Raw genomic sequence first — 25,697 nt, forward strand, 5'->3', positions numbered from 1 at the left:
CTCTCTCTCTTTCTGTCTGTCTTTCTCTCCTCCTTCCTTCTGCCATCCAGTTAAAACACTGCTCTCCATAATTGGTATTGTGATTTTGTACTTAATCTCAGTGTACACTGTGATTGTTAACTCTCCAATTCACTCAGTTTTCTTTCTTCCCTCCTTCTTCAGACCGACCAAACTATTCCTTTGGCTCTTTTCTTTATCATCTCTTTTCTGCCCTCTCTCTTTAAACATTCTGGTACTGCTCTCTAGTGTTTTATTTTTTATTCTTTTCATATTATAATTTTTTATCCCCATGTCTTACCCATCTCTTCCAGTTCTGATGTCATGGATTTGGAGCGTAGAGCGATAGCCGGTGTGCTCAGTCTCTTACTCTGCTGTGGGACTGTGGAGAGAGAGAGAGCAGACACTGTAGTAACCATCATCACCTTCATCAATATTATAATTATGGTGGCATAACCCTGCTGAAAAACAGCTTAAACCTGATTTGCTGGTCTCCCAGCCTGGTCATAGCTGGTCTAGTTTACTGGTTAGAGGAGTTCTGGGCACCAAAATCAGCTGTTTGACCAGCTAAACCTGCTAAACACAAACCTGACCACTCTGAGAGACCAGCTAGACCAGCTTAAACCAGCTAAGACTAGCAAACCAGCTTAGGCTGTCTTAAGCAGTTTGTTTTTCAGCAGGTAATGCCTAATGTTGTCAGCACTGTGTGAATTAGTATCTCTTACTTTTCTTTCTGATCCCTTCCTCCATATCAGGATTCCGGGTAACCATGACAACCTTGACCATGAGGCTGTTGCCACCTTGCCTGATCATATTGACCACCTGCCTGTGTCCCACCTTAACCACATTCTGCCCATTCACCTGGAAAAGGGGAGAAAGATATGTAAAGAGGAACAGAGAGTGAAAAAAGAAAAAATAACTTGATGAATGAGGACAATTCTAGAGAGACTTTAAATACTGGTTGTCAGACAGTGATGCAAAGGGAAGAACAGACAATAAGTTCCATGCATTTCTTGCAGATACCTCAATAAGGAAGTCTCCCATTCGTAGACCAGCTCTCCATGCCACGCCTCCCTCGTCGACAGACTCAAGGTACTGCAGTGCTGGAAAGGCTGGGGTGGGAGTGAACTCTTCTATAGGGGTCTGAGCTACAAAGAGAGGACAATTATACAATCATTATACCCTGTGGTGTTGTTGAGAGCATATGCACGTCCAGAATGTTCAGTTGAGATTTACAATACATGGAATATGCAATGTTACAACACCATGAAACAGTGATGACAGTCGATTAGTGCAATAGATTAAAAAGTTTGGATTCCAATTTGGGAAGATCAGTATAATTGTGTGTGTGAAAGAGAGAAAGAGAAAGAATGAGAGTGAATGTGCCCTCTTACCCTTGGCTCCTCTCAGCACAAAGCCAAAACCCTCATTGTCTTTTTTCTGCAGAAGAACTGTCTTCTCCTTGATTATATAGTCACTGAGAGACATAGAGAGTAAAAGAAAGAAAGAAAGAAAGAAAGAAATAGACCAGTGAAAAGATTAAGGATGGTAAACAACATTAATGGAAGGCAAGGTTAGCACAGAATCAGAGGACAACAGTGGACAGAGATAGAGAAAATATGGTGGTAGGAGAGGAAGATGGAGAAAAAAAGAGGAGAGGGAGAGAAATATCAGAGAAATAAATACCTCTACTGCACCAGTATAAGTTTTAAATCCTGAACTATTGGTGGGGGGAGGGTCAAAGGCCAGAGGAGTACAGGGTACAAATGAATACCTGTTCCATCTGCCTGACTCTTTAAAGGTGAAGTACGGAATTTCTTTAATGTTAAAATACTATATCCTATCCCAGTTTAAAGTGCAGTTGATTTTCCCCCAAAGTGTAAACACATTAGCTCTAGGGCTAGGTATCACCAGCCACCTCACGATATGATACATATTGCAATACACATATCACAATTCGATATATCGCAATACATCACGATACATACTGTACATCACGATTCTATGCCGTTTTCAGGTATCGATAATCGGAAGATTTTCCTGATGATTATCTATATATATAGGGATATTTTTCCGATCTAAATAGGGCTGCTCGTTGCACAAAAGTCTTTGTCTTTCTAACATATTTCTCAACACAACTTTGGTAAACTGTGAGCGGCAGGGTAAATTAAAATGGGTCGCGTTCCAAATACAAAACAATTATTTTCTATTAAGGTACGTGCGCACACACCAAGGGCTCGCCATCCCTGGAGGCTGTTAAAAATTCTGCAGTGCCATGGAGCTCAACTCGCATAATTTTCCATTAAATTTGACCCAAATCATTATCAAAGGACATAGATTATTTACTTAAGTCATTACTGGATTATATACAAACTGAGCACTTTATTAGGAATGCTATGGTCCTAATAAAGTGCCCAATGTGGTCTTCTGTAGTTGTAGCCCATCCGCCTCAAGGTTTGATGTGTTGTGCATTCTGAGATGCTATTCTACTCACTACAGTCGTTATCTGAGTTACCGGAGCCTTTCTGTCAGCTTGAACCAGTCTGGCCATTCTCTGTTGACCTTAAGGTGTTTCCGTCTGCAGAACTGCCGCTCACTGGATATTTTTTGGCATCATTCTGAGTAAACTCTAGAGACTGTTATGTGTGAAAATCCCAGGAGATCAGCAGTTACAGAAATACTCAAACCAGCCCGTCTGGCACCAAAAATCGTGCCAGGGTTGAAATTATTTGGGGGGGGTGGGGGGTAGTGAACAAACTTAACAGTGCAAAACTCACATGTAATCCAAGTGCAAAACACAAAAGGTCAAACCAAATGGGTAAATCCAGAATACAGGCAAAATCCAAACACAAGAGATTATTCAAATACAGAATGGGTAAATTCAGATCAAAGCAGGAACAAATGGGAACAGATTGAAGCAAACCGTTACACTGTATGATGCACACAAAACTATGTACAAAGAACAATCTTTAACAACAAAAAACAGAACTGAAAACAGGGCACAAAACAGGATAACACGCAAACAAATACACCTGGAACAGGTAATCAAGCAGACCAATGACAAAACAGAACTACAACGCACTACAAACCCTATAACAGAATACAAACAGGAAACAGGAACAAGGAACAGAAAACAGGGATGACGGCCTCTAGCAGTCATCTAGAACATTACACAGATACACAGAACAAATACAGAACAGAGTAACTAAATATAACACAGACATAAAACAGAGTCCAAGCTCCAGAATATGTGACAAAAGTGCACAGTGAGTGTATATTGTGTATCTTTCATAGAGCCTACACAATGTATTTTCAGTTACAAGTATGTTGTTTTGTGGTTTGACAGCTTGAACGAAAGACCTTTTCATTGCTACTTACAGGGACATTGCATAATATACATTGTCATTTCTAATAGTTCAGTTTGCACACTACACCAGTTTCATACACTAACCTGCAAACCCATCAATGTCACTTTGTTCATTCTTGAAGAAGTACAAAAACCTTTGTAACTTTGGACTGCCATCAGCTCATAATATGTGTGCGATTTAATATTATGTCGCCCCTTTGTGGTCTCCCAAAGCTATTACGTCAGACTACATTGAATGGAATGCAACTGGCAGTGAATTGAAAGCACACAAATTAGGCTTATAATTTAAATGTCGGCTGATGTTAATATATCGATGCCTAAAAAAATGTATCAATAAAATAATGTCCCGATCAATAATATATATATATATATATATATATATATATATATATATATATAACATAGTTACATGTTTGTTGTTTACATATATTTTTACTATTTACAAATATTTACATTGAAATGATGAACAAGTGCTAAAACGGTACGGTCTCATTATGACCAGCGGCAGGGTCTTTGACAGCAAAAGGGTTTTGGTTGAATGCTGTTACAGCATCCGTGCTGATGTGCGACTAGAATATATGTTTCCTTTGTTTGATCAACAACTGACTGTAAAGAACAGAAAGGATATTTAAAGAAATATTATTCAGTGACAAATGGATTTTGTGGATCTCGTCTTTGGTCACACACACTGAACGAGGCAAACCAAACTTTTACTCTCAACATGCAGTGAAAAGATCTCGGTTTTAAACTTCGCTACTACTCTACACTGGTGAGTGAAATCTTGGGAAACACAGCCTACAGTCTTCGAAATTAAATCTGACATGATCGCACACTGTAGATCTCGCTGCATGTCATATCCGCGAGACCTTATTAAAGCACACCTATGAAATGGGCTTGACGAAATCAGGTGAAGGGCCATTTTAGAGATGGATCTGTTCATTGTAAACACCGCACAACATGACAACAAGCCCTATGATCATCCGTCCTGTCACCAGTACTTGAAGTGAACAGGCCAGTAATCTCTTCTATCCCTTTTCTGCCCTGTCAACTAGACAAAAAAGTATTCTGCATATTTCATCATCTTATTCTGGTCAAGAATCGGTTATTCAGATATGAAATGTCTGACTGACATGTTAAACCAATCAAACTTCACTTTCTTACATGATGTTTTGGGGTGTGTATAACATCAGTGTGAATCATAAGTAGTTTGACAAACATGCAGGGATATCTTGTTTACTTGACATCTATCTGCCTCAAACAAAGTTTTTAAATATCTTTTAAAGATATAATGCCACAAACCTTGAAACCTTTGGCAGGTTTTTTATGATAATCATGTTTTGGGTGTTATCAAAATTAATTGGCCTATCAATTTTTGAATTAGCAGAAATTTGCTTCTTCATATAGCCTTCATTTATAATGCAATGTATTCAATCTTAATTCATCTAGCCTAGTATGTCTCTTGAAAAAAGAAGCAAAAAATAAATAAATAAAAAATGGTGATCAGGAAAATAAATTAAGTAATTTTTTTACTTATAAAAATGATCTTCAATATTTTAAATTTTTTCTTTATTATTTCAAAATAAAACAATAACCTACTTAATAGTATTAAAGGAATAGTTCACCCAAAAATGAAAATTCTCTCATCATTTACTCTCATGCCATCCCAGATGTGTATGACTTTCTTTCTTCTCTAGAACTCAAATTAAGATTTTTAGAAGAATATCTCAGCTGAGGTCCTCACAATGCAAGTGAATGCAAGTCCAAAAAGTATATGAAGGCAGCATAAAAGTAATCCATAAGATTCCAGTGGTTAAATCCATATCTTCATAAGTGATATGAAAGATGTGGGTGAGAAACAGATCAATATTTATGTCCATTTTTGCTAGAAATTCTTCTCCCTGCCCAGTAGGAGGTGTATGCATGAACAATGTGAAAGTTAAAGTGGAGATTGACTGAGAAGGGAGGAGAATTTATAGTAAAAATGGACTTAGATATTGATCTGTTTCTCACCCACACCTATCATATCACTTCTGGGCCTACAGAGCTGAGATAATCTTCTAAAAATCTTCATTTGTGTTCTGGGTAGGGTTGCACCAGCTGTGCGTAAGGTCTCGCTTAAGTTGAGACATAAAGTTCACACTAAGGGCTTAGTAATTACTAGTTGGTTTGTAACTAAGTCAGTGCTTAATTTGGTTGCACCACCTGACTTTTTCTTTTCTTCCCAATTTGGAATGCCCAATTCCCAATGTGCACTGAGTCCTCGTGGTGGCATAGTGACTTGCTTCAATCCGGGTGGCGGAGGATGAATCTCAGTTGCCTCCGCATCTGAGACCGTCAATCCATGCATCTTATCACGTGGCTTGTTGAGTGCGTTACATAGGCCCACGCTATTCTCCGTGGCATCCACGCACAACTCACCACACATCCCACCAAGAGCGAGAACCACACATTATGGCGACCACAAGGAGGATACCCCATGTGACTCTACCCTCCCTAGCAACCGAGCCAATTTGGTTGCTTAGGAGACCTGGCTGGAGTCACTCAGCACGCCCTGGATTCGAACTCGTGACTCCAGGGGTGGTAGTCAGCATCAATACTCACTGAGCTACCCAGGCCCCCACCACCTGTTCTTAAGGCAAAGCCTTAACTAGTAGGTTGTAAGCTCTCTGTAAAGTAATGCGTAGTCACATAATATGATGTTTACTTGTACTGATCCAATAAGCAGCCTTCAACTTTGTACACAGAAGTGTTAAAAAGCCATGAATTTCAGATTGATCTTATTACGGTTGATGTTCAAACCTTGTTTGCTCACATAACTGTCAGCTGTAATAAATTATATCTCCATTAAAATACGATACGTAATAAAACACGATTTCATTAATGGTATATTTAGCCTATGTAAATAGCAATATTCAATAACTGTATCTAAAATGAATAAGGGACAACAAATAAATAAATACTAATACAACAGGCTGGAAAAATAGACATTTAATCATTTTAATATCTATTTCATATATATTGAAATTTGACACCGGGCGGCGTACATAGGCAAGTGCACCGTTAGATCGGTTTCATGCTGAAGAGGTAAGTTTATTACGTAATGTTTTCTCCTGTAAATGTAAATGAGTGTAAATGCCAGCACCATCATATACACTACCGGTCAAAAGTTTGAAATTAGTTTTGTAGACAAAAACTAACATTTAATTTAAAATAAAAAAGTTTTTGAAATTGAGGACTTTGACCAAATAATGAAGAAAAGCAGCCAATAAGTGCCCAACATAGATGGGAACTCCTTCAATACTGTTTAAAAAGCACCCCAGGGTGATTCCTCAAGAAGTTGGTTGAGAAAATGTCAAGAGTACATGTCTGCAAATTATAGGCAAAGGGTGACTACTTTGAAGATGCTAAAATATAACACAGTTTTGATTTATTTTGGATTTTGTTTAGTCACAACATAATTCCCATAGTTCCATTTATGTTATTCCATAGTTTTGATGACTTTACTATTATTCTAAAATGTAAAAAAAATATATATATATAATAAAGAATGAGTAAGTGTTTCGAAACTTTTGACCGGTAGTGTATGTCGATAGTACTGAAGCCTGTCAACCAAAACATGAGCTCATTGCTGTCATTAAATGAGTCTGCTTTTTTATTCCATCCGTTACTCTTGGTCGGAGGCTTCGGTAAATATTTAGTTTATACGTAGGGTTACGTTCTACCTAATTTTAATGGTGCAACACTCACATACCAGTGTGTAAATTGTGACTTAGTGCCCATTTACGCCACAACTAGGCTAAGTTTTAACTTACAGTATGTATAGCTGGTGTAGCCAGCCCCTGCTGAAGAAAGAAAGTCATACACATCCGGTATGCCATGAGGGTGAGTAAATAATGAGAGAATTTTCATTTTCATAAACTATTCCTTTAAGTCACACCATGGAAGCTTCAACTCCACAAAACTGCACAGAACTACCGTGTGTTCAATGTTACGTGATGCGCTGTTCTAAAAGAGACAAAACCATATTAGCAGTGTCCATAACATTTATGCAGTTTTAAGAGACACTACATACATATAAATTATATTGAAAAAAATATACAAAATATATGCTGATGGATTCTTCTGTGTTTTGCAGTATTAACATTTAATAACAATGAATCAATTATTTAACAAAATATAATTTCGACTATTGAAATTCCTGAAAATGTACATATCTTCTAATATTATACATATTAAAATAATAATAAAAGTTATTATTATTATTATTATTATCATCATCATCATTAGGGATGCTGGCTTCATGCCACCCTTGAATGAGTCTGTGCCCCACATGGGCCACACTTTTCCTTTACATTTTTAAACCATTGTACATGTACACTTCCTGTTCCTGTAACACTAAAAAATCTGGCCCACAAGTGGTTTCCATTTACATCAGAACCCATCAGAATCCACAGCCATGTTTACAATGCTTTGGCTTCTGTGCTCTTGCATCAACAAATTGCACTGCAGTTCAGAACACAATATTCCCATCCTTCAGCTTTGTGTTCGGTAGACTTAACCAACTGTTTCAATTTTCATTGCCACAGGACTAAAGAAGAGGGACTGGAGAACAGAAAGAGCCAATGTAAAAAACAATTACAGGTCAGCACACACATGGTGATTCTCCTCCTTTAAACAGCATTACAAGAAAACAATTTGGCAGGAAACCAGTCACCAAGGCTTGATTTGAAGGCTGTCTGAAGTTCAGCCATCTCAGAAACAAAAATGGAAAACTAGCATAAAGACTGTGCCAATCTTATATGTAGTTCAAACATTATTTAGCGTGATGACACACAACAGAGAAAGGTGCTACGCTTGTTCACATAATGGGATGCTGGTGTCCCCATCTGGCCTGTTTACTACCTTAACCAGCAAGACCTGGTAACCAGGGAGAAAGACCAAGCTGCTAAATTCAAGTTTTTGCTGGTGAACCACATGGTCCACAAGGCAGACCAACATTAAACCAACTCTAACCAGCATTAACCAACATAAACCAGTCTGGACTAGCACAGAAATTCATGCTGATCTGAGCCAGTCTTTTCAGAAGGGGTGCCGTCCTGTAGTTGTCCTGCAAAGAGACTACAGATCTTGCAGATCTTAAAGTATATGTGATGTTTGTATGTGCAATGGGCACTGTAAATGAGATGTTGGCAGTTGCCTAAGCAACGGCCAGAACTGAATATAAGAACTAGCCAGGCTAATATGTAGACATGCACAGTGACTGATACAGTGCACACGCTTGGCAGCTATATTGAACAGAATTAGTCATTCACCATGCCAACGTTCACTTCGAAGGCATATCAGCAACACACCCAACTATTATGTATTAAAAATCAAATCAGAGTACTGTATGTTGGGCCAAGTACATAACTGGTTATAACAAAATTAAAAACAGCAAAAGCCTGCTAGTTACGCCTGATATCATGTCTGTATTTAAGCACAGGACTGTTTGCTCAGAAATCTTAATACCTGCATATTTCTAGGTTTGCAGAGGTAGTTAATGTGTGGCATAATATTCCAAAACAGAAGCTCTCAGTGAAAGGTTTCGCAAATCCATTTGTTCAAGGTGTTTCTTAATGAGTAAATAAAACCCAGAGTATTCCAGAATAATTCAAGGGCTGTTGAAATAATTCACGATTCCTTTGGTCACCATATCACTCACTGTCATTCAGTCACTTCTGTGAAGTTGTCAGTTATCCTGCTATTTCTGTTACTTAGATGGTACAGGTTTCAGTGAGTTAGATGAGTCAGTTACTGTGTTACTGAGTCAGTGTGGTTGTTTGTCCAACAGTGGCTCTGCCAGTTCATGAGTCATATGGCCAGTGATTTCATGAATCATGTTCTGCAGCTCTGATAAAGTCCACCAGAAACACTATCTTCAGGCTTTAACTTAAAACATAAATGCAGCAGGTCTGCATGTCCTGCTGAAAAGACCATCTTAGACCAGCATGAGTTTCCATGCTGTTCCAAGCAGTTTTTTGCTGGTAAATCTGGTGGACCAGCTTAGACATGTTGTTCACCGAATGTTTTTTTGGTAACATTTTCTATGAAGCCCGTGTTTATAATGCATTGTGAAGGCATTATAATGCATTAGTAATGTCTCATAATACACCTTATAATATATTATAACTTCTCATAAATAATTGTAACCACAATTATAATTCATTATTATACTTACCTATTCATAGTTATACCTTAGAGTATAATGCATTATAACACAATAAACATAAGAAAAAAAAAAGAACATTCTGCAGAAGTTATAATGTATTAAATATACTGTATTTGTAATATATATAATAGGTATGCTTTAAGTAAAGTGACAAAAGCAATATCTTCTTATAAACATCGATAAGATATTTTTAAGTGGTTATAAGACATTACAAGTCAAGCTGGAAGTTATATACATTACACAAAATACAAAATAACACACATTCAATGTAAATTTTGAGATATTATGAAAAACACTTGTAAAGCTACAAGGTTAAAATATATAAAAAACTCATTCTCTCAAAAAAAAAAAAAAAAAAATGTATGTTGATCACACATGTAGCCAATCTTCTTGGGTGTAAACACAACACATGTAGCCAATCTTCTTGGGTGTAAACACAACCAAGAATAATAAAAAATAAAAATAATAAAACTGATTCTATATTGGACTCTATTCAATAAACTTTAATGTTTGTGCATCTTATTTGGAGACTTATTTTTTATAAATAACTTCCATTATATAAGTTTGACTTGTAATGTATTGTGTGTTACAAGTTTATGTTATGGCTGTTTATAAGAAAGTTTATAATAGATATTGCTTTTGTAACTTTACTTAAAGCAGGGAAAGACCTGACTACCACCCCTGGAGTCGCGAGTTCGAATCCAGGGTGTGCTGAGTGACTCCAGCCAGGTCTCCTAAGCAACCAAATTGGAATGCACAACGAGCCACGTGATAAGATGCGTGGATTGACTGTCTCAGAAGTGGAGGCAACAGAGACTTGTCCTCCGCCACCCAGATTGAGGTGAGTCACCGCGCCACCACGAGGACCTCCTAAGTAGTGGGAATTGGGCATTCCAAATTGGGAGAAAAGGGGATAAAAAAAAAAATAAATAAAAAAAAGCAGGGGTAGACCTCTTATAATATGATCATGTCATAAATCCTTTTGACTGTTTACACTATACAGCACTTATGCTGGATACACACATACTCCGTGAGCGGGGCGTGAGAGAGGTGTGAGCAACGCGTTGCGTTTGGGCTTTCACATTGGCCTCGTCTCTTTTCTAGGTTCCTAGGCAGCCGCGGGTTCAGCGTGAGCCACGCGGTAAAAATAGGCTTGGCGTCAAAACTATCCACTCACTGCCGTGTCTGGGAAGCTTCTGGGATGCTTCACCTCGTGACTCACACTTGCAATGTGAAGGGTGTAATCTGTTAATATGGGCACCGAAATGAAAATGTTCTGCTCACGCCATGCTCACGGAGGATATGTGAAACCGGCATTATATGATTAACTTAATTAGCTTCTGCTGCGTTAAAATTGGATGTTGCTTGTGTTATAATGCATTATACACTAAAGTTTAACTATGAGTAGGGGAAGTCTTATAATGTATTATAACTGTAGTTATAATTATTTATGAGAAGTTATAACTTATTATATAGTGTATTATTAGACATCATTAAGTCAGTATAATGCATGTATAATGCCTTTACAATGCATTATAAATATGGGCTTCATAGAAAGTGTTACCTTTTTTTTTTCTTTCTGATGAAGCTGGTTGACCAAGGGAGGCTTGCTGGATAAGCTAGTTAATGGTGCACTCAGTAATTTTTTCCACATTAAAAAAGATTTACTCCTAAAGAAATTAACTGTAATTTTGAAACATACATATAAAATCATGACCACTCAGATGAGATGAGGACTCAAGTCATATCAGTAATCTTATAACAGTTGTTTTATTCTACATGGAGAGGGTACCTTTACGAGGGCTGCCATGTTAGAATCACATGACGAGTCAAATACTACTTGCTTAATCTCAGTAACCGCCCTGTTATTTGACACTTTCTCTCTGGATTAAATCAATTTCTACAATGGCATCTGTAACTGAAAACTATAAATGATGCTGCATTCACGCCAGGTGTCACTGTAAGTCAAGGATGACGCAAACAAAAAAGTCTCTGAGTGCATCTTCAATAAGCTTGGTGGGAACAACAACATACCAGCATCCCAAGCTGGTGAGAGCAGACTCCAAAACAATTCATAAGCTGGTGATGAACATTTCTGGTCTTTTCAACAGGGTGTTGGGCATACAGTCATGTGTCTCCTCTAATCAAAAAGGAAGTAGTTTGTTTCTGTTTACTTAAGTGGTTATTGTGAGGGATCAGCTTGGTTTAGATGTATCTGTGTTAGTGCTATAAAAGCATGGCTCATCAATAAGAATGTGAAATCACTTAGTGTTAAAGAGAATTAAGCCAGCTGATGGAACTCTCACTGCCCTGTCAGACCAGTGCTGGATTCATGACATTAATTCAATACCACAATTTGTGCACAAGTAGAGCTGCTGAACACAAACTACATGGAGTGTACACAGCCTAACAACTGAGTGCGCAGAAGTACAGATGAGCTAGTGCATAAAGTGATTCTAAAGTGTTCCTGCTTTGTTCAAATTAAGTATCTTTGAAGCATTAATGGGCATGAAATCAATAATAATTCAGGGCTTGGTCCCAGTTGCAACAAACCACCAAAGTAAAGAAAACTTTTAATTATAACCTTTAGTTTTATTTGCATGGGTAATGTCACTAAGGATTTTCTTAAGTGATTTCTTGCAACAGACAGCTGAATTTCAGTGCAGGATTATGGGTATTGCACAAAATTTTGACCCTGCAAGTTCTGCAATTATACTGCGGGAAAATACCCACATATATATTTATTTGCTATAACAAGTAGGTGATAAATAGATTGTCAAGAGTTAAACAAATCAAATAAATATGTTTGCATTTCTATCACACAGTAATTCTAATCAGTGTGTTTGAATCAGCATTACTGTGTCCTTTTTTCTCTCTCTCTGTGCAGCATCGGCAGCTCACTGGACACTTAAGTTTAGTAAGAACATGCTGGGATGCACAAGCACTAGTTATACCGATGCAGACAAGGAAGCAACTTTTCTGAAATTTTCTTGCCTATGCTCACTAACTTCTGTTAAGATGGGCAGCAGGATGAAACGAAAATAAACTTGGGTTAAAATATACCTCAGGCTTGCAAAATATTTTGTTACAATACTCCAAATAGCCCCAAAAATTACAGCACACAACCTGTGTGTTACTGGCTAAATGGGTGGCCAAAACCCCATCATTCTGTCTGATGGGGTTTTGCAACAACGCACTTTTACCATAAATGGAAGGAGGGCTAGGAGGGCATTGGTAAATGTCATGAGTTCAGGAATTTATTTGTAATTATGCTTCAATTTACAGTACAGCAATATAGCAAATCTGATAAATTGTGTAAAAATCTGTTAAGTTATTTGTCTTGTAAAAAAAAAAAGAAATGTGTTTAGCTTCTGAAACATTATTTAAAAACATGATTCCAGTTTCTTAATGGTTCCATTAACAATTATTTTAGTACTTTTGAGAAGGAAAGGTTTGGAAATAAGCAATTCTTCAATGGATTTACTACCCTCAGCAGTCTGTCACCAAATGATGAGATTGTGTCATGTTTTAAAAGAACAGATTCTTCAAAAGGTGCATTTACATAGACTTTTAAATAAAGATATTTTATCCATTCCTTCATTTTTATAAAATACCACTAATTACAACAAAGCTCATAATGTGTATCCTTAACTACACATTTCTATGTCAACAACCATCCAATAAGTTCATTCCAAGTTCATTGATTAGTTCATTAGTTCGTTTCAACTGGGAAATTATGCGTTCATCACCTGGTTCCTGTATTTTTTTTAATTTTTTTTTTAAACCCTCTGTTCCCAACCTTAGTTTTAGGCAGGGTTGGGAGGGTTACTTCTGAAATGTATTCCACTACAGATTACAGAATACATGCTGTAAAATGTAATTTGTAACGTATTCTATTAGATTACTCAAGGTCAGTAACGTATTCTAAATACTTTGGATTACTTCTTCAGCACCGGTAGATTTTTTCACTTGTTTTGACTACAAAAACTCTGCCAGTACAGTAAGACAAAATACATGTTAAAAATACATTCTCAGAAAAACCTAAATATCTTGTGCAGTGTTGTTTCTAAAACAAGATCAATCTAATTAATCTTGTTTTAAGGATTTTTAGATATTTTTACAGGAAAACAATACAAAAATTATTATCAAGAATATGATTTCTGCCCTAATATCAAAGGTCTTACTAGAAAAAAATAAATTATGATCCAACGTGAATTTTCTTGATAAAAAAATATGATCGTGCCTGGTAACGTGCATGTAAAATGACTAGAAATAACATTTTATCTTAGCGTAAAGCTGACAATTTACACAAGGTTTATTTCTATTTATTCTGCTCCAAACTTACTTCTCATAAGAAAGTGTTTCACCGATGTTCAAATGCACTTTGGATCACATCAATTATATGTAAAAATGTTTTCCATCTGAAAGGACTAAATATTAAATGAAACAAATGACAATAAAATGCAAAGTAATCTCTTCAGTAATCAAAATACTTTTTGAATGTAACTGTATTCTAAATACCAATGATTTAAATTGTAACTGTAGTGGAATACAGTTACTTATATTTTGTATTTTAAATATGTAATCCCGTTACATGTATTTCATTACTCCCCAACCCTGGATGTGGAGTAGAGATGTTAATGAATAATCAATTATTCGTTGTTAATAATTTGATCAATTAAGCTTATCGATTGTAGATTAATAAATACATTTCAACACAAATGAATTCAGTAATCATGCCAGCACATAGAGGTAAGACTTTCTATACAGCAATCTGCTGCTAGAGAGCGCACTGCCACTTGCGAGCTGCATGTCACGTCCTGTAAGCAACACAATATAACAAACAGATTCGCATCCTCACTTCCTTGATTCACGTTTCCTTCTACAAAGAAAATTTTCTCCATTGCAATATTGATGTTTTCAAGTTTGCATTAGAACTGTTGGTCAGTAAAAAAATCTATGTATGAATAATATTTAATTAATAATATAATAAGAAAAATATCTGTATTGTATTTTTTGTTTTTTGTTTTAAGCTGTTCATCACTTACAGTTTTATTACTGTTAATGATTAATAGATTTCCATTCATTAACATTAATGACTGTCGATTAAAAAATTTCTTAATATTTGCAATCCTACTGTGGAGGGATTATTTTAAGGTGTTATGTGAACGTACTTTGCACTATTAGAGAGCCTTTGTGAGTGTCTGTGTGTGTATGTGCAGTACCAGCCAGGTGAGATATTGTTTTACCATAACTGTACCATACTGTACCCACATGCTGATGATAACATTGTACGCTAGCTCAGCCTTCAACCCACTCCATATGTTCATATGGCTCTCTCTTTTTCTCCTCTCTATCTCTCCCTTTCCGTATCCCTCTTTCTCTTTGAATGCTTTAGAACTTCACTCTCCATCTAAACCACTAAATGTAAGCATCAAATGTAAAAGCTTTCTCTGAACCTCTTAGAGAACACGACCCAGAGGCCAGGCTCACTCATATCTCCCTCTGAACTCTCTCTCTGACTCCTCTGTGTCACCTCCTACCCTGCTTTCTATCTCAGTCCTCTTTTCACTCCAACAGTCTGTCCACACTCCTCCACTGTGCCTGCACACAGGGATGCCAACAGTGGCCAATCTCCATATCACCCACTCATATCTGCCCAGATAGAAAACAAACCAGGAATGAATTGATGTGCGGCAGAAAGCGATGGTCTTGCTTCAAGTTGGCGTTCCCTTTATAAAGTTGCAGACATCTCACACCCCACTAATGCTAACATCTCTCTGTCCTTCTCTCTCTCTCTCTCTTTCATTTTAGCACTCTCTTTCCTTATTTGAGCAATGGGGCTGTCCTATGATGTGATGCAGACACAGTTTATCCAAAAACTGCATCAGTAACTACATACGGTTAGCCTACGCAGCAAGCTCCTACACTAATAACAAAGACAATACACAATAATAAAGAGGTTACACAATGGGATCTTAAACCATCCAAAGGTGGTTTGCCAGTCTTTGCTAGTTTAGCTGGTCTCCCAACCTTGCAAGCTGGGTTTCAGCTGGTTTAGCTGGTCTCCCAGCCTGAGCAGCTGACAAGTGCCTCAAACCCCTCTAAAAACAACAGAGATTGCATCCACAGTAACACACCACATGATGAAGAATGAGTTATTAGAGGATGTATTAAACTTAACTTGAGTTTCACACCAAAAATCACAACATGAGATGTTGATAGAGCTCCCAGCATAACAGTAAGATTCAATATATGTTAAATAAGTGCACAACAAGTCAAGCTTTGTGCTGCAAAGCAAACTGTCAGACAGTACAACACAATTCACTGTACAACATTAGCTCAACATCAAATGGCACACACTCCACAATTAAACAAGCAAAAATGCAGCAGACATACGAGAAACGCGAAACATCCTCTTGTGAACAGCCATTCTTCATTCATTAAATGTATACATCATGCACATGCAAATCACTCATGCAAATCACACATGCAAGCACATACTAGTGCAGCCTATTAGCAACAATAATTTTCACTGAAGCCAACTCCTCTACTTTCTTCTAAATCAGCAGCTAATAGAGCCAGCACATTCTTTCTCCGTTCCACACACACACACATACTAAGAAACACACACCACTTTAGCATTCTGTCCATCAGAGCAGTGGTGTATCAGTATAGAGCTTTGGCTGGAGGCAGACATTGTATTCTGCACTGTTAACAGAGACACAGAAGCTGTGAAGATTCACACACACACAAGCAGCGGTGGAAATGCGCTATACTGGCTAATGCACAGGGATTGCGTGAGCAGCGCACTCTCTTCCACACATAAGACACACACACGTCCAAACACGCACACATGCACATTGCAACACATCCCTGCCAGTCGATCCATTCCATCACTCCGGCTTTCCACAGTCATGTCCGTACACACATGCAGCACTCTCTCTGCCCACCTCCCCCCCTTCCTTCTCCCTCCATCCTTGAGAAAAACATAAAAACAGCCAGTACCTGTAAATGAACCAGACGCTGCGATTCATAGGGCCTAGTGACGGCCAGGACGACGAGAGGGAGAGGGAGAGAGAGAGATCCTCCTCTCCGCATCCTCCCGTCGCCATTTCCCCCCCCTCCTTCTCCTCCTCCTCCACCTCCTCCTCCTTCTGCTGCTCCTCTTCCAGCCAGAGAACAGCGAGCGAGAGCTGCACGAGAGGAGGAGAGGAGGAGAGAGAGACGGAGAGAGTGAGAGCGAGGGCCTAGCTCTCCCAAACCTTTCATACTTAAGATGGAGAGAGAGAGAGAGAGAGAGAGAGAGAGAGGGAGAGAGAGAAAGAGATGGTTCACTGTGACTGCGACAGAGGAGGAGGGAGAGTGAGCAAGGCAAGGAGAAAGAGAGGGAGGGAGGGTGAGATAGAGGGACAGAGAAAGAGAGCGTGTGGTTGGAAGACATGGTTTAGCATGAAATAGGAGAGAAATGATGTAATTTTTTGTCTTGAGGTGACCGAGTTTGTTTGCTGATTAGCTAATGCATGCATTTAATGTAAAGAGCTCTGCATACACACACACACACACACACACACACACACAAGTGCCGTGTTAACACACACCTGCTGCAGTACAGAAGATCATAACATTTGGAAGATGCCATTCAAATGCCAAGCACCAATTTCACTAGGGCAAGATACCTTTTATACACCCATCTATCTGATTGTCTCTCTCCTTCACTCATCCCTCTCTTGCACACATCTGCTTGTCTTCTGAGTGAGTTTACAAGAGCAAGGGCTTCTATCACTGCCTCCACCAGTCACTGTTTTCCCAATCATAAAACTGGCAGCATGTTTGAGAAGTAGAAAGAAAGAGAGAGCAGTGAAAGCCCTGTACTTCACTGCACTCTCTCTAGTGCTCTTGTAGCGTAGCCGTAAAGCACTACAGTTCTAAACTACCATCCACCTATTACATCATCAAAATCACCAGCTTCTGAATGAACTTTTGGGTTTCACTGTCAGATTTGTGGATTTTTCAATGCCGTTGCCTCTCATCACAACTAATTCACAATCTTCAGATTCATTTTACACTGACTGACACATAATGCAGCAGTTTGGGGCAATACAGTGTCTGGATTGTCTTGTCATTTCGCCTTTGCTGAGCATAGAGGTTTATCAGTTTGTTTATTTGGCTTTTTAAAAAGAATATTAGATTGTTTTGAACAAAGAAATGCAACATTCATTACACTAAACCTCCAAGATGAAAGAATATACTTCAGTATATAATTATTATTGTACTAATGCTGTCAGTCAATAATTTTTTTAATCATGATTAATGGCATAATTTTTTGTAAGTAATTGCGATTAATCATAGATTTGGAAAGTGCTGAAATTTGACACTATATACATCTTTTCCTGTCAAAATACATTTATTTTCATCTTAGGAAAGAAAACAAAACAATATGTTGCAATCTAATGCTTTATTATTATTTTCCAAAAAAAGCCTTCCACAGTATAATGATAGAAATGCACTAAAATAGCACCAATTCAAGTAACATTAAATGTTTCCCAAAGTCTAAGTGGGAGTTTGACTAATTGAAAGAACTAGTTTCCCCTCCAGTAGGTTGCATTTTCTTCGCAATGGGCATTAAATCTCTTAAACTCTCATCCTTCACAATATCATCTGCTGGCAGACTGCGGCTATCCACTTTGTTACAGCAATTGTGAAGCCGCGTTCATGATTCACGTTAGGGCATCAGCACCAGCATCATGCGCCACTTTGAACTCTGCATGAAAAGTGCTTGCAGACAAAAACGTCTCATTCTACTTTTTAGTGATATTTAATGCTTGACGTGCTTCTGTGGTAATTAAAATGCGCCTTACATAGGCTGTTTTTGTACATCAAATAGTATTAAGAGGTCCTTTCTCTATCATTTTATGACAAACATGGAAGTGCTGTTGTGTGTTTTTGGTGTGTGTGTCAGTGTACTGAGTCCGGGCAGACACATTACAAAGGTTCTGCCCTTCCAACCAGTGTTTATGCTGGTTTATGCTGTATTAACAGTAAATGTTAAATCGCGATTAAGAAAAATGTACTCATGAAACTTAATTAATCGCATGCGTTTATGCGTTAATTCTGACAGCTCTAGTTCGTACATTCTTTACGTATCTGTATATTTGATTTGAGCACACATTTTCATGGACAGGTGACTATACTAGTCTGAAATATTACCTGTAATTCATACTTTGATTTATCTTGTCTCTTTCTTTGGAACAAATTCTTAATACCTTTGCAAACTCAAATCATGCTGGATTATACTTACATAAAACACATATTTTTATATTGCAGCAGAACAGAGGTAAAATTTCAAGAGTTTAAATCAGGATTTGCTATTGCTAGTTAGTGTTAATAGGGGTAGAGACAGTTCTATTCAGAGCATTTGATGGACAAATATATTTGATACTGTCTTGTGGTCATCAATATTTTTGGTCTGGTTTCTTAGAAGAAAGAGACTGGACTATACATTTTAAATGCATAAATCTGCTAAATGTTACTTTTCAACTTTTAGTAGTACACGAGCACAGTCTTTATACAGAACTAGGCTTCAAAGCTAACAGACATGGACTAAAACCACAAAACTCCCATTTTGATTTCATGAGGTCTTTAAAACTCCATTTATATCAGTGCTTCTGTTTCTGCAATTCCTTCTACTTCTACATTCCTGGTATTATGCCTGAAGTTACGTTCCATAGTTTATTGTAAAACATTAATAACAGGAGTTACAGTAAAACTTTGAGGCATATTGTGAGGGATATTGTTTGTAAGATTAAGATATATGCAATGTTAATCTTTACATGCAAAAAAGTACTGTATGTGTAAGACTGATTTATAATTATATTCTAATAATTTACATAATTATAATAATATATAATTAACTGTTAAAAACCCATTGGCTTGTTAATGAGGTCTATTATTGTAATAGTGACAAAATCTCAACATTTTAATTAGACTAATAAGTAGACCAGGGGTCAGCGACATTAGGCACCCAAGCCAATGGAGGGGTAATCATTGTCACAAGAGTGAGAAGAGCGAACGAGATTAGTATTCTTCTTACAGGCTACTAGATAGAGCCAAGTCATGGATGATATGGCACAGTGATTAACCATATATACTGTATATATGGATCTAAAACCTTCAGATGACACACAGCTTATATCTCCATCTCTGTGAGTTCCCAGATCCCAACATGGAAATACGCAACAGATACAGGACAAGTGTTTATGCAGAGTAGCTATGGCATTGAATGACGTGACAGACTAGTTGTCCAGCGTGGTTACCTTCACGCAACACAGGTTTACCAAACTCACTGTCAAAGTTCCTGAAAATTTACAAGAGTCAGTTATCACTCTCAATTACACTGCTTGGCCAAAAAAAAAAAAAATAAAAAAAAAAATGAAGATTTGCATACTCTGATATTTTGTTGGCCGTCATTAGCTTTGATTACGGTGCACGTTCGTTGTGGCATTGTTTTGACAACCTTATTCATCATCACAACATTTATTTCTGTCCAGAGTTGCATACATTTTTGGCTGAGATCTTGTATTAATGACGGGAGAGTTGAACCACTCTGTAAAGTCTTCTCCAGCACATCCCAATGACTTTCAATGGGGTTAAGGTCAGGACTCTGTGGTGGCCAATTCATGTGTGAAATGATTCCTCATGCTCCCTGAACCACTCTTACACAATTTAAGCCCCATGAATCTTGGCATTGTTGTCCTAGAATATGCCCATGCTGTCAGGGAAGAAAAATCCATTGATGGGATAACCTGGTCATTCAGTACATTCAGGTAGTCAGCTGACTTCATTTTATTGCACATAACGTTGCTGAGCCTAGACCTGACCAACTGAAGCAACTCCAGATTATAACATTGCCTCCAGAGGCTTGTACAATGGGCACTATGCATGAAGGGTGCATCGCTTCATGCGCTTCCCTTCTTACCCTGACATACCCGTCGCTTTGGAATAGGGTAAATCTGGACGTGAGTTCTACTGTCGATTTTTTACCATGTGACTTCACCAAGCGTTTTATTGATCTCCGATCAGGAGCATTCAAGATTTTTTTTCCGACCACAGTTCTTCTGCGAAGCTGATGGTTCACCACTATCCTTCCAGGTTTTAATAATTAGTTGGAAAGTTCTTAACCCAATTCCAGTGATTTCAGCAATCTCCTTAGTTGTTTTCTTTGCTTAATGTAGGCCAATAATTTGCCCCTTCTGAAACACAATAACATCTTTTCCACGACCACGGGGTATGTCTTCCGACATGGTTGTTTAAGAAATTAGAAGCTACACACTGCATCAGTTAGGGTTAAAAGAATTGTTTCAAGCTGATACATATTAATCACTGCAATAATGATCCAATCATAGGCTCTTAAGTATCTGCTTATTTAAATCCAAACGGTGACTTTTTATTTGGCCAGGCAGTGTAGAACCCAGTGTTGTTTGAGAACGTAACTGTATTTAGCACATTGAACCAACACTGACAATCGTATTCTGCTGCTGTGTGAACGTGTGTTCACAAATAGGCAAAATCTTCTTATTAACTCTTAAGGTGTTTGTTAGCATTGCTCGTCTGTGGTGTATTTTTTGTCCTCTGAACCTGTTGCTCTCTTTCTGTCTGTGTACTGTGGCAGATGTATACACTTCCACACCCATCTGCTTCCTCTTCTACCTTCTGTCCATCTGATCTTTGTTCCTTCTTTTTCCTCTGCTTGTCCTCCCACACCTATCGCACAATTCTAACTTTTTTCCTTGTCTTCTTTTATTATTTTTTATCTTACCACCCCACATCCCTCCTTTTTTCTGTATTGACCCTATGTGGACCCTAAATCATACACAAACACACAGTGCACATTGGACAACACATGCACAAGAATGTAAAAAGAGAGAGAGAGTGAGAGACCCCTCCCCCTTACCCTGCCACCTCCCCCTTCCTTCAACAATGTCTGTAAACAAAGCGGAACCTATGAATGAAGGAGGAGAGGAAGCGAGGGAACCGAAAAAGAGGGAGACACAGTGGCACATCTCTGAGGGATAAGAGAGAATAGAACAGGGATGAGCCAAAGAAAACCAGGGAGAGAGAGAGGAAGAGGAACGGGAAGAGGAAGAGAGAGGTAAAGAGGAGAGAAAGCAACAACTCACATCATCTCTGTCAAAGCCTCTTTCGCCGGGTGTCGATGTTGCTCCTCTGCCCGAGTACTCTCTCCCTCCGTCTCCCTCTACCTCCTTCACTCTATTTCTCTTCTTCTCTTTCTACGGCATTGCTGTATCCAGAATTCTCTTCCTTATTCTTCCTCTTTCAGTAACTCTCACACTCTTTCTATCCTCCACCATGGTAGACTACACCATATCGCTGTTCATTCAGAGCATGTGTGTGATGGAGAGAGAAAGAGAGAGAGAGGAGTGGAGAGATAGTGAGAGAGAGAAGCAGCAGGAGAGAGGTGCAAGGAAGTGTGAATAGTGGCAGAAGGCTTATGTGTGCCTGTGCAGTATGTACAGTATTTGCATGTGTGTGTGTGTGTGCACTCCCATATTTGTATCAATTCCAGAAAACTTGCTTGCCTAGAATAGTTTCCGTGTAAGACTGCGTTGCCTGGCATGTTCATGCACTGACACAGCATATGTGCGATTCCTTTAGTGAACTTTTACCTGAAATGAATGAGTACGTCCTTGAGCCTATTTCACAGACCACTGCTCTATAAAGAGATCACGCGCATGTGGAAGTGGGAGAGAGAGTGCTGCAGGGCGCTGTGGGACAGAGAAACTGGAATTGTGGGTAAGATTATGATACAAAGGAGCATGCATGGACAGAAGGAACAGAGGAGAGAGGAGGATGATGCAGAAAGAGGAAGTTTCCATTTAAAATGACTCACTGAGGGAAGGACAGTGATGGGGATGATGAGGCAATGCCAGAGGGGATGTAGTGATGTGGGGTTCTGGAAAAGTAGGGCTGAAATGAGAAAAGAAGCACTGAAGAGTTTCCAGAGGAAGAGAGACATGGATAAAGGCCAGTTTATACTTCTGCGTCGAACCTACGGCATATGCTCCGCGTAGTGGCCAATGCATTTATAGTTCTACGTTGGTGTGTCTGTGTCGTTTTGTGGGTACACAGTCAAAATGCTATTGTATTGAAACAATAACGACTTAATTTCTGAAATAACTGTATGTTTAATAAATAAATGAAAGCAATGCAATGGTATTCGTGTATTCAAAAGTATTAATTAAATTATTGAAACATTAAAAACGAGTTCATCAATGTAGTATTTAGGTACATATAATTTATTATAAATGTTGCCTGCCATGCAGAGACAATAAATCAGGTATAAACTCTTTTGACTCGCTTAAATAATAATAAATAAATAAATAAATAATGTGGCATACTTTGACGCACCGTGCTGAAATAATAATTGCTTGCTTTACCAACACACAAAGGGTGTCGTTTTAAAGATGAAACTCTTTACTGTGCATTTAGGCAAAATAAACAACTCTTAACAGATGCTTTTTTTAATCTGCTGACAAATTAGAAGTGTTCCGTTTTCATAACTTATGAAATATTATTATTTACACCATACAGTCAAACATACAGTCAAAACATCATACAGATCAGAAAGTTCTTGAGTAGAATATGACAAATGTACCTATATACCTGATATATAGAGAGTAAAATACCCATGAAAAAAGCACAGAGTTTATTAGATGTAAACAGATGTCTCTTTTGTCACATTTTCGCTTGTTCATATAAAACAGAATATAAAAACAGCAGATGCTCACAAAAAAACGAAACGGTTCCAAACAATGTGACACGATCACTGATTAGTGGATATGGATGCATACATAGATAAAATAATCTTGGAGAAAATTCTACGCTACCCCAGACAATTTCTTGTCACAGCTGTTGTCGACGCGACACACAGTAACATTTTTGAAGAGGTGCACATAAGGCTACGCAGTAACCGCCGTAGCTATGCGTAGCCTACGGCATAGGTTGGACGCAGAAGTATAAATTTAATTTAACAAACTTCATAGGATGGAGCCCAACATTAAAGGAATAGTTCACCCAAAAATGAAAATTTGCTGATAATTTACTGCTGATATGACGTAAGCTCGTTGGTAAGGTCATGCGTCACGTGGAGGAGGAGTCAGGAAGCGCGTCATTGTTTACTTTGTTTTTATTATTATTATTATTTGGAAATTATTATTATAATTTTTTTTATATTGTTTTGAAATTGTTTTGGACTGTTTTGGTTTGTGAACGGCACAAGTTTCTCTTGTAAACAATGATGTGCTTCCTGACTCCTCCACGTGACGCGTGACCTTACCAACGAGCTTACATCATCCCTCTCATGAGCGCATATCACAGAGATGTACGGAAGCGAACATTTGTAGTTAAAACGTATATAAGTATTGTTTTGTTTCTAAAAATAATCAATCGTTTGCATTCAGAAGAACTTTATTTGTTGACTGGAGTCGTGTGGATTATTTTGATGCACCCTAACTATGCATTTTGGACCATCAAATAAATGGAGGACATTCACTTGCATTGTTTAGAGGAGGAGGCCTGAAATGAAATCCTAAAAGTCTTAAATTCTGTTTTGATGAAGACAGAAACTCAGATACATCTTGGATTGCCTGAGGGTGAGTGAATTATCAGCAAATTTTCATTTTTGGGTGAACTATTCCTTTAAGTCAACAAAGGGGAAAGAATTCACAATTTCTGGGAGATTCATGGGAAAAGTACATACACTGTAAACTATACCCATTTATACGCACCAATGTAAATTATCGACGGCCCCTCACGTTCGCTTATATGCGCTCGTACATTGGTGGAATCCCGGAGTTTTACGAAAGAGGTAAATCCCACTATTGCAGTGCAATTTCACTGCAGGTCATGATAGAAAGTTAAGGTTACAAACACAGCAACAACTCTGTAAAATCTGAAAATAAAGCGAAGCAATGGTCTTCCTCGAATACCATGTTTGTTATTTACACAAGCATCGCAGAGAAATTACGCTGCTGTGGAGAAAGCTGCTTACTGGCCGAGCTGCATGTATATGAGAGTGAAGTGTACACTGCCTATTCAGTGCATGTAAACGGGAACACTGCTTTCTCGCAATACACTGCTTTCTGGTGTCCATGTAAACATAGTCACTGTGACTCTTGGTGCAATTAAAACAGCCCAGTTTGAGTAGCCCATCCAGCCTGGCACAGCAACATTGGCTCAACCAATGGTGTGAGTTTGGGGCAGGACTATCGGTTTGTACAATCAATATTTAAGATAAGGTGAGTTTTACTGGAATGTGGCAATGTGCTTTAAAATGATTAGTTTTGCAATTCAGCTATCAAGTGGAAAAAGGGCAAAAAAAGAAAAAAGAAAAACAACACACAGCATCCTAACATTTGAAACCATTGCTTTCTATCAGCACAATGGTGCCACCATTCAACACTTCTCGTCTGGTAATAGAGGGCCATTTTAAGGTCTATAACCCTAACACTAACCCTTCCAGTGTATACTGAATCCAATCTTCCAACCACTCGTATAACCACAATCTCATCATTTAACTCTCCTTTTTTTCACCCAACCATTCATCCATTCCTCCATTTATTCCTCTCTTTATCTTTCTCTCTCTTGCTCTTCCTCTTTAGTGCCCTTCATCTTCTGACCTCCAGATGGAGTCACCACAGGGGTGGGAGGGTGATGGAGAGAAAATGAAAGAGTGCAGGGGGTGAGTAAAATGGGAGGATTTAAAAAGGAGAGGGAGCACAAGGGAAAGCAAGAGCAGGATGAGGGGGTTACAAAGCCAAAAATAGGGAAGTGTAAAAAAATGGAAATTAAAAACATAGTAAAGAGTATCAGTGTGTGTGTGTGTGTAAGTGTGTGTGTGTGTATTCAGGTTTAACCTACATTGTGGGGACCAGACAGTGGTACCCACAAGGGAAATGGCTTAGTTAATGTACTAAACGATGTTTTTTTGAAAATGTAAAAATGCAAAAAGTTTTCTGTGAGGGTTAGGTTTAGGGGTAGGGTTAGGGTTAGGGGATAGAAATTATCGTTAGATCCATATAAAAACCATAGAAGACTAAGGAAAGT

The 25,697-nt window shown here is 38.2% G+C and overlaps 1 protein-coding gene across 1 annotated transcript in view; it reads right to left on the minus strand.

The window, feature by feature from the left end:
• LOC127451224 (SH3 and multiple ankyrin repeat domains protein 1-like) overlaps positions 1–25,697 on the minus strand; it is a 149,550-nt gene that overhangs the window by 24,663 nt on the left and 99,190 nt on the right. The window contains exons 16-19 of the mRNA XM_051715741.1: positions 1,392–1,474; positions 1,021–1,145; positions 723–858; positions 299–379 (exon numbers count right to left, since the gene is read on the minus strand). Coding sequence (XP_051571701.1) covers positions 299–379; positions 723–858; positions 1,021–1,145; positions 1,392–1,474 — 425 coding nt within the window. The remainder of the gene's footprint in view (positions 1–298; positions 380–722; positions 859–1,020; positions 1,146–1,391; positions 1,475–25,697) is intronic.

The sequence above is a fragment of the Myxocyprinus asiaticus genome, chromosome 14, assembly GCF_019703515.2.
Source record: "Myxocyprinus asiaticus isolate MX2 ecotype Aquarium Trade chromosome 14, UBuf_Myxa_2, whole genome shotgun sequence".
Classification (NCBI taxonomy): domain Eukaryota; kingdom Metazoa; phylum Chordata; class Actinopteri; order Cypriniformes; family Catostomidae; genus Myxocyprinus; species Myxocyprinus asiaticus.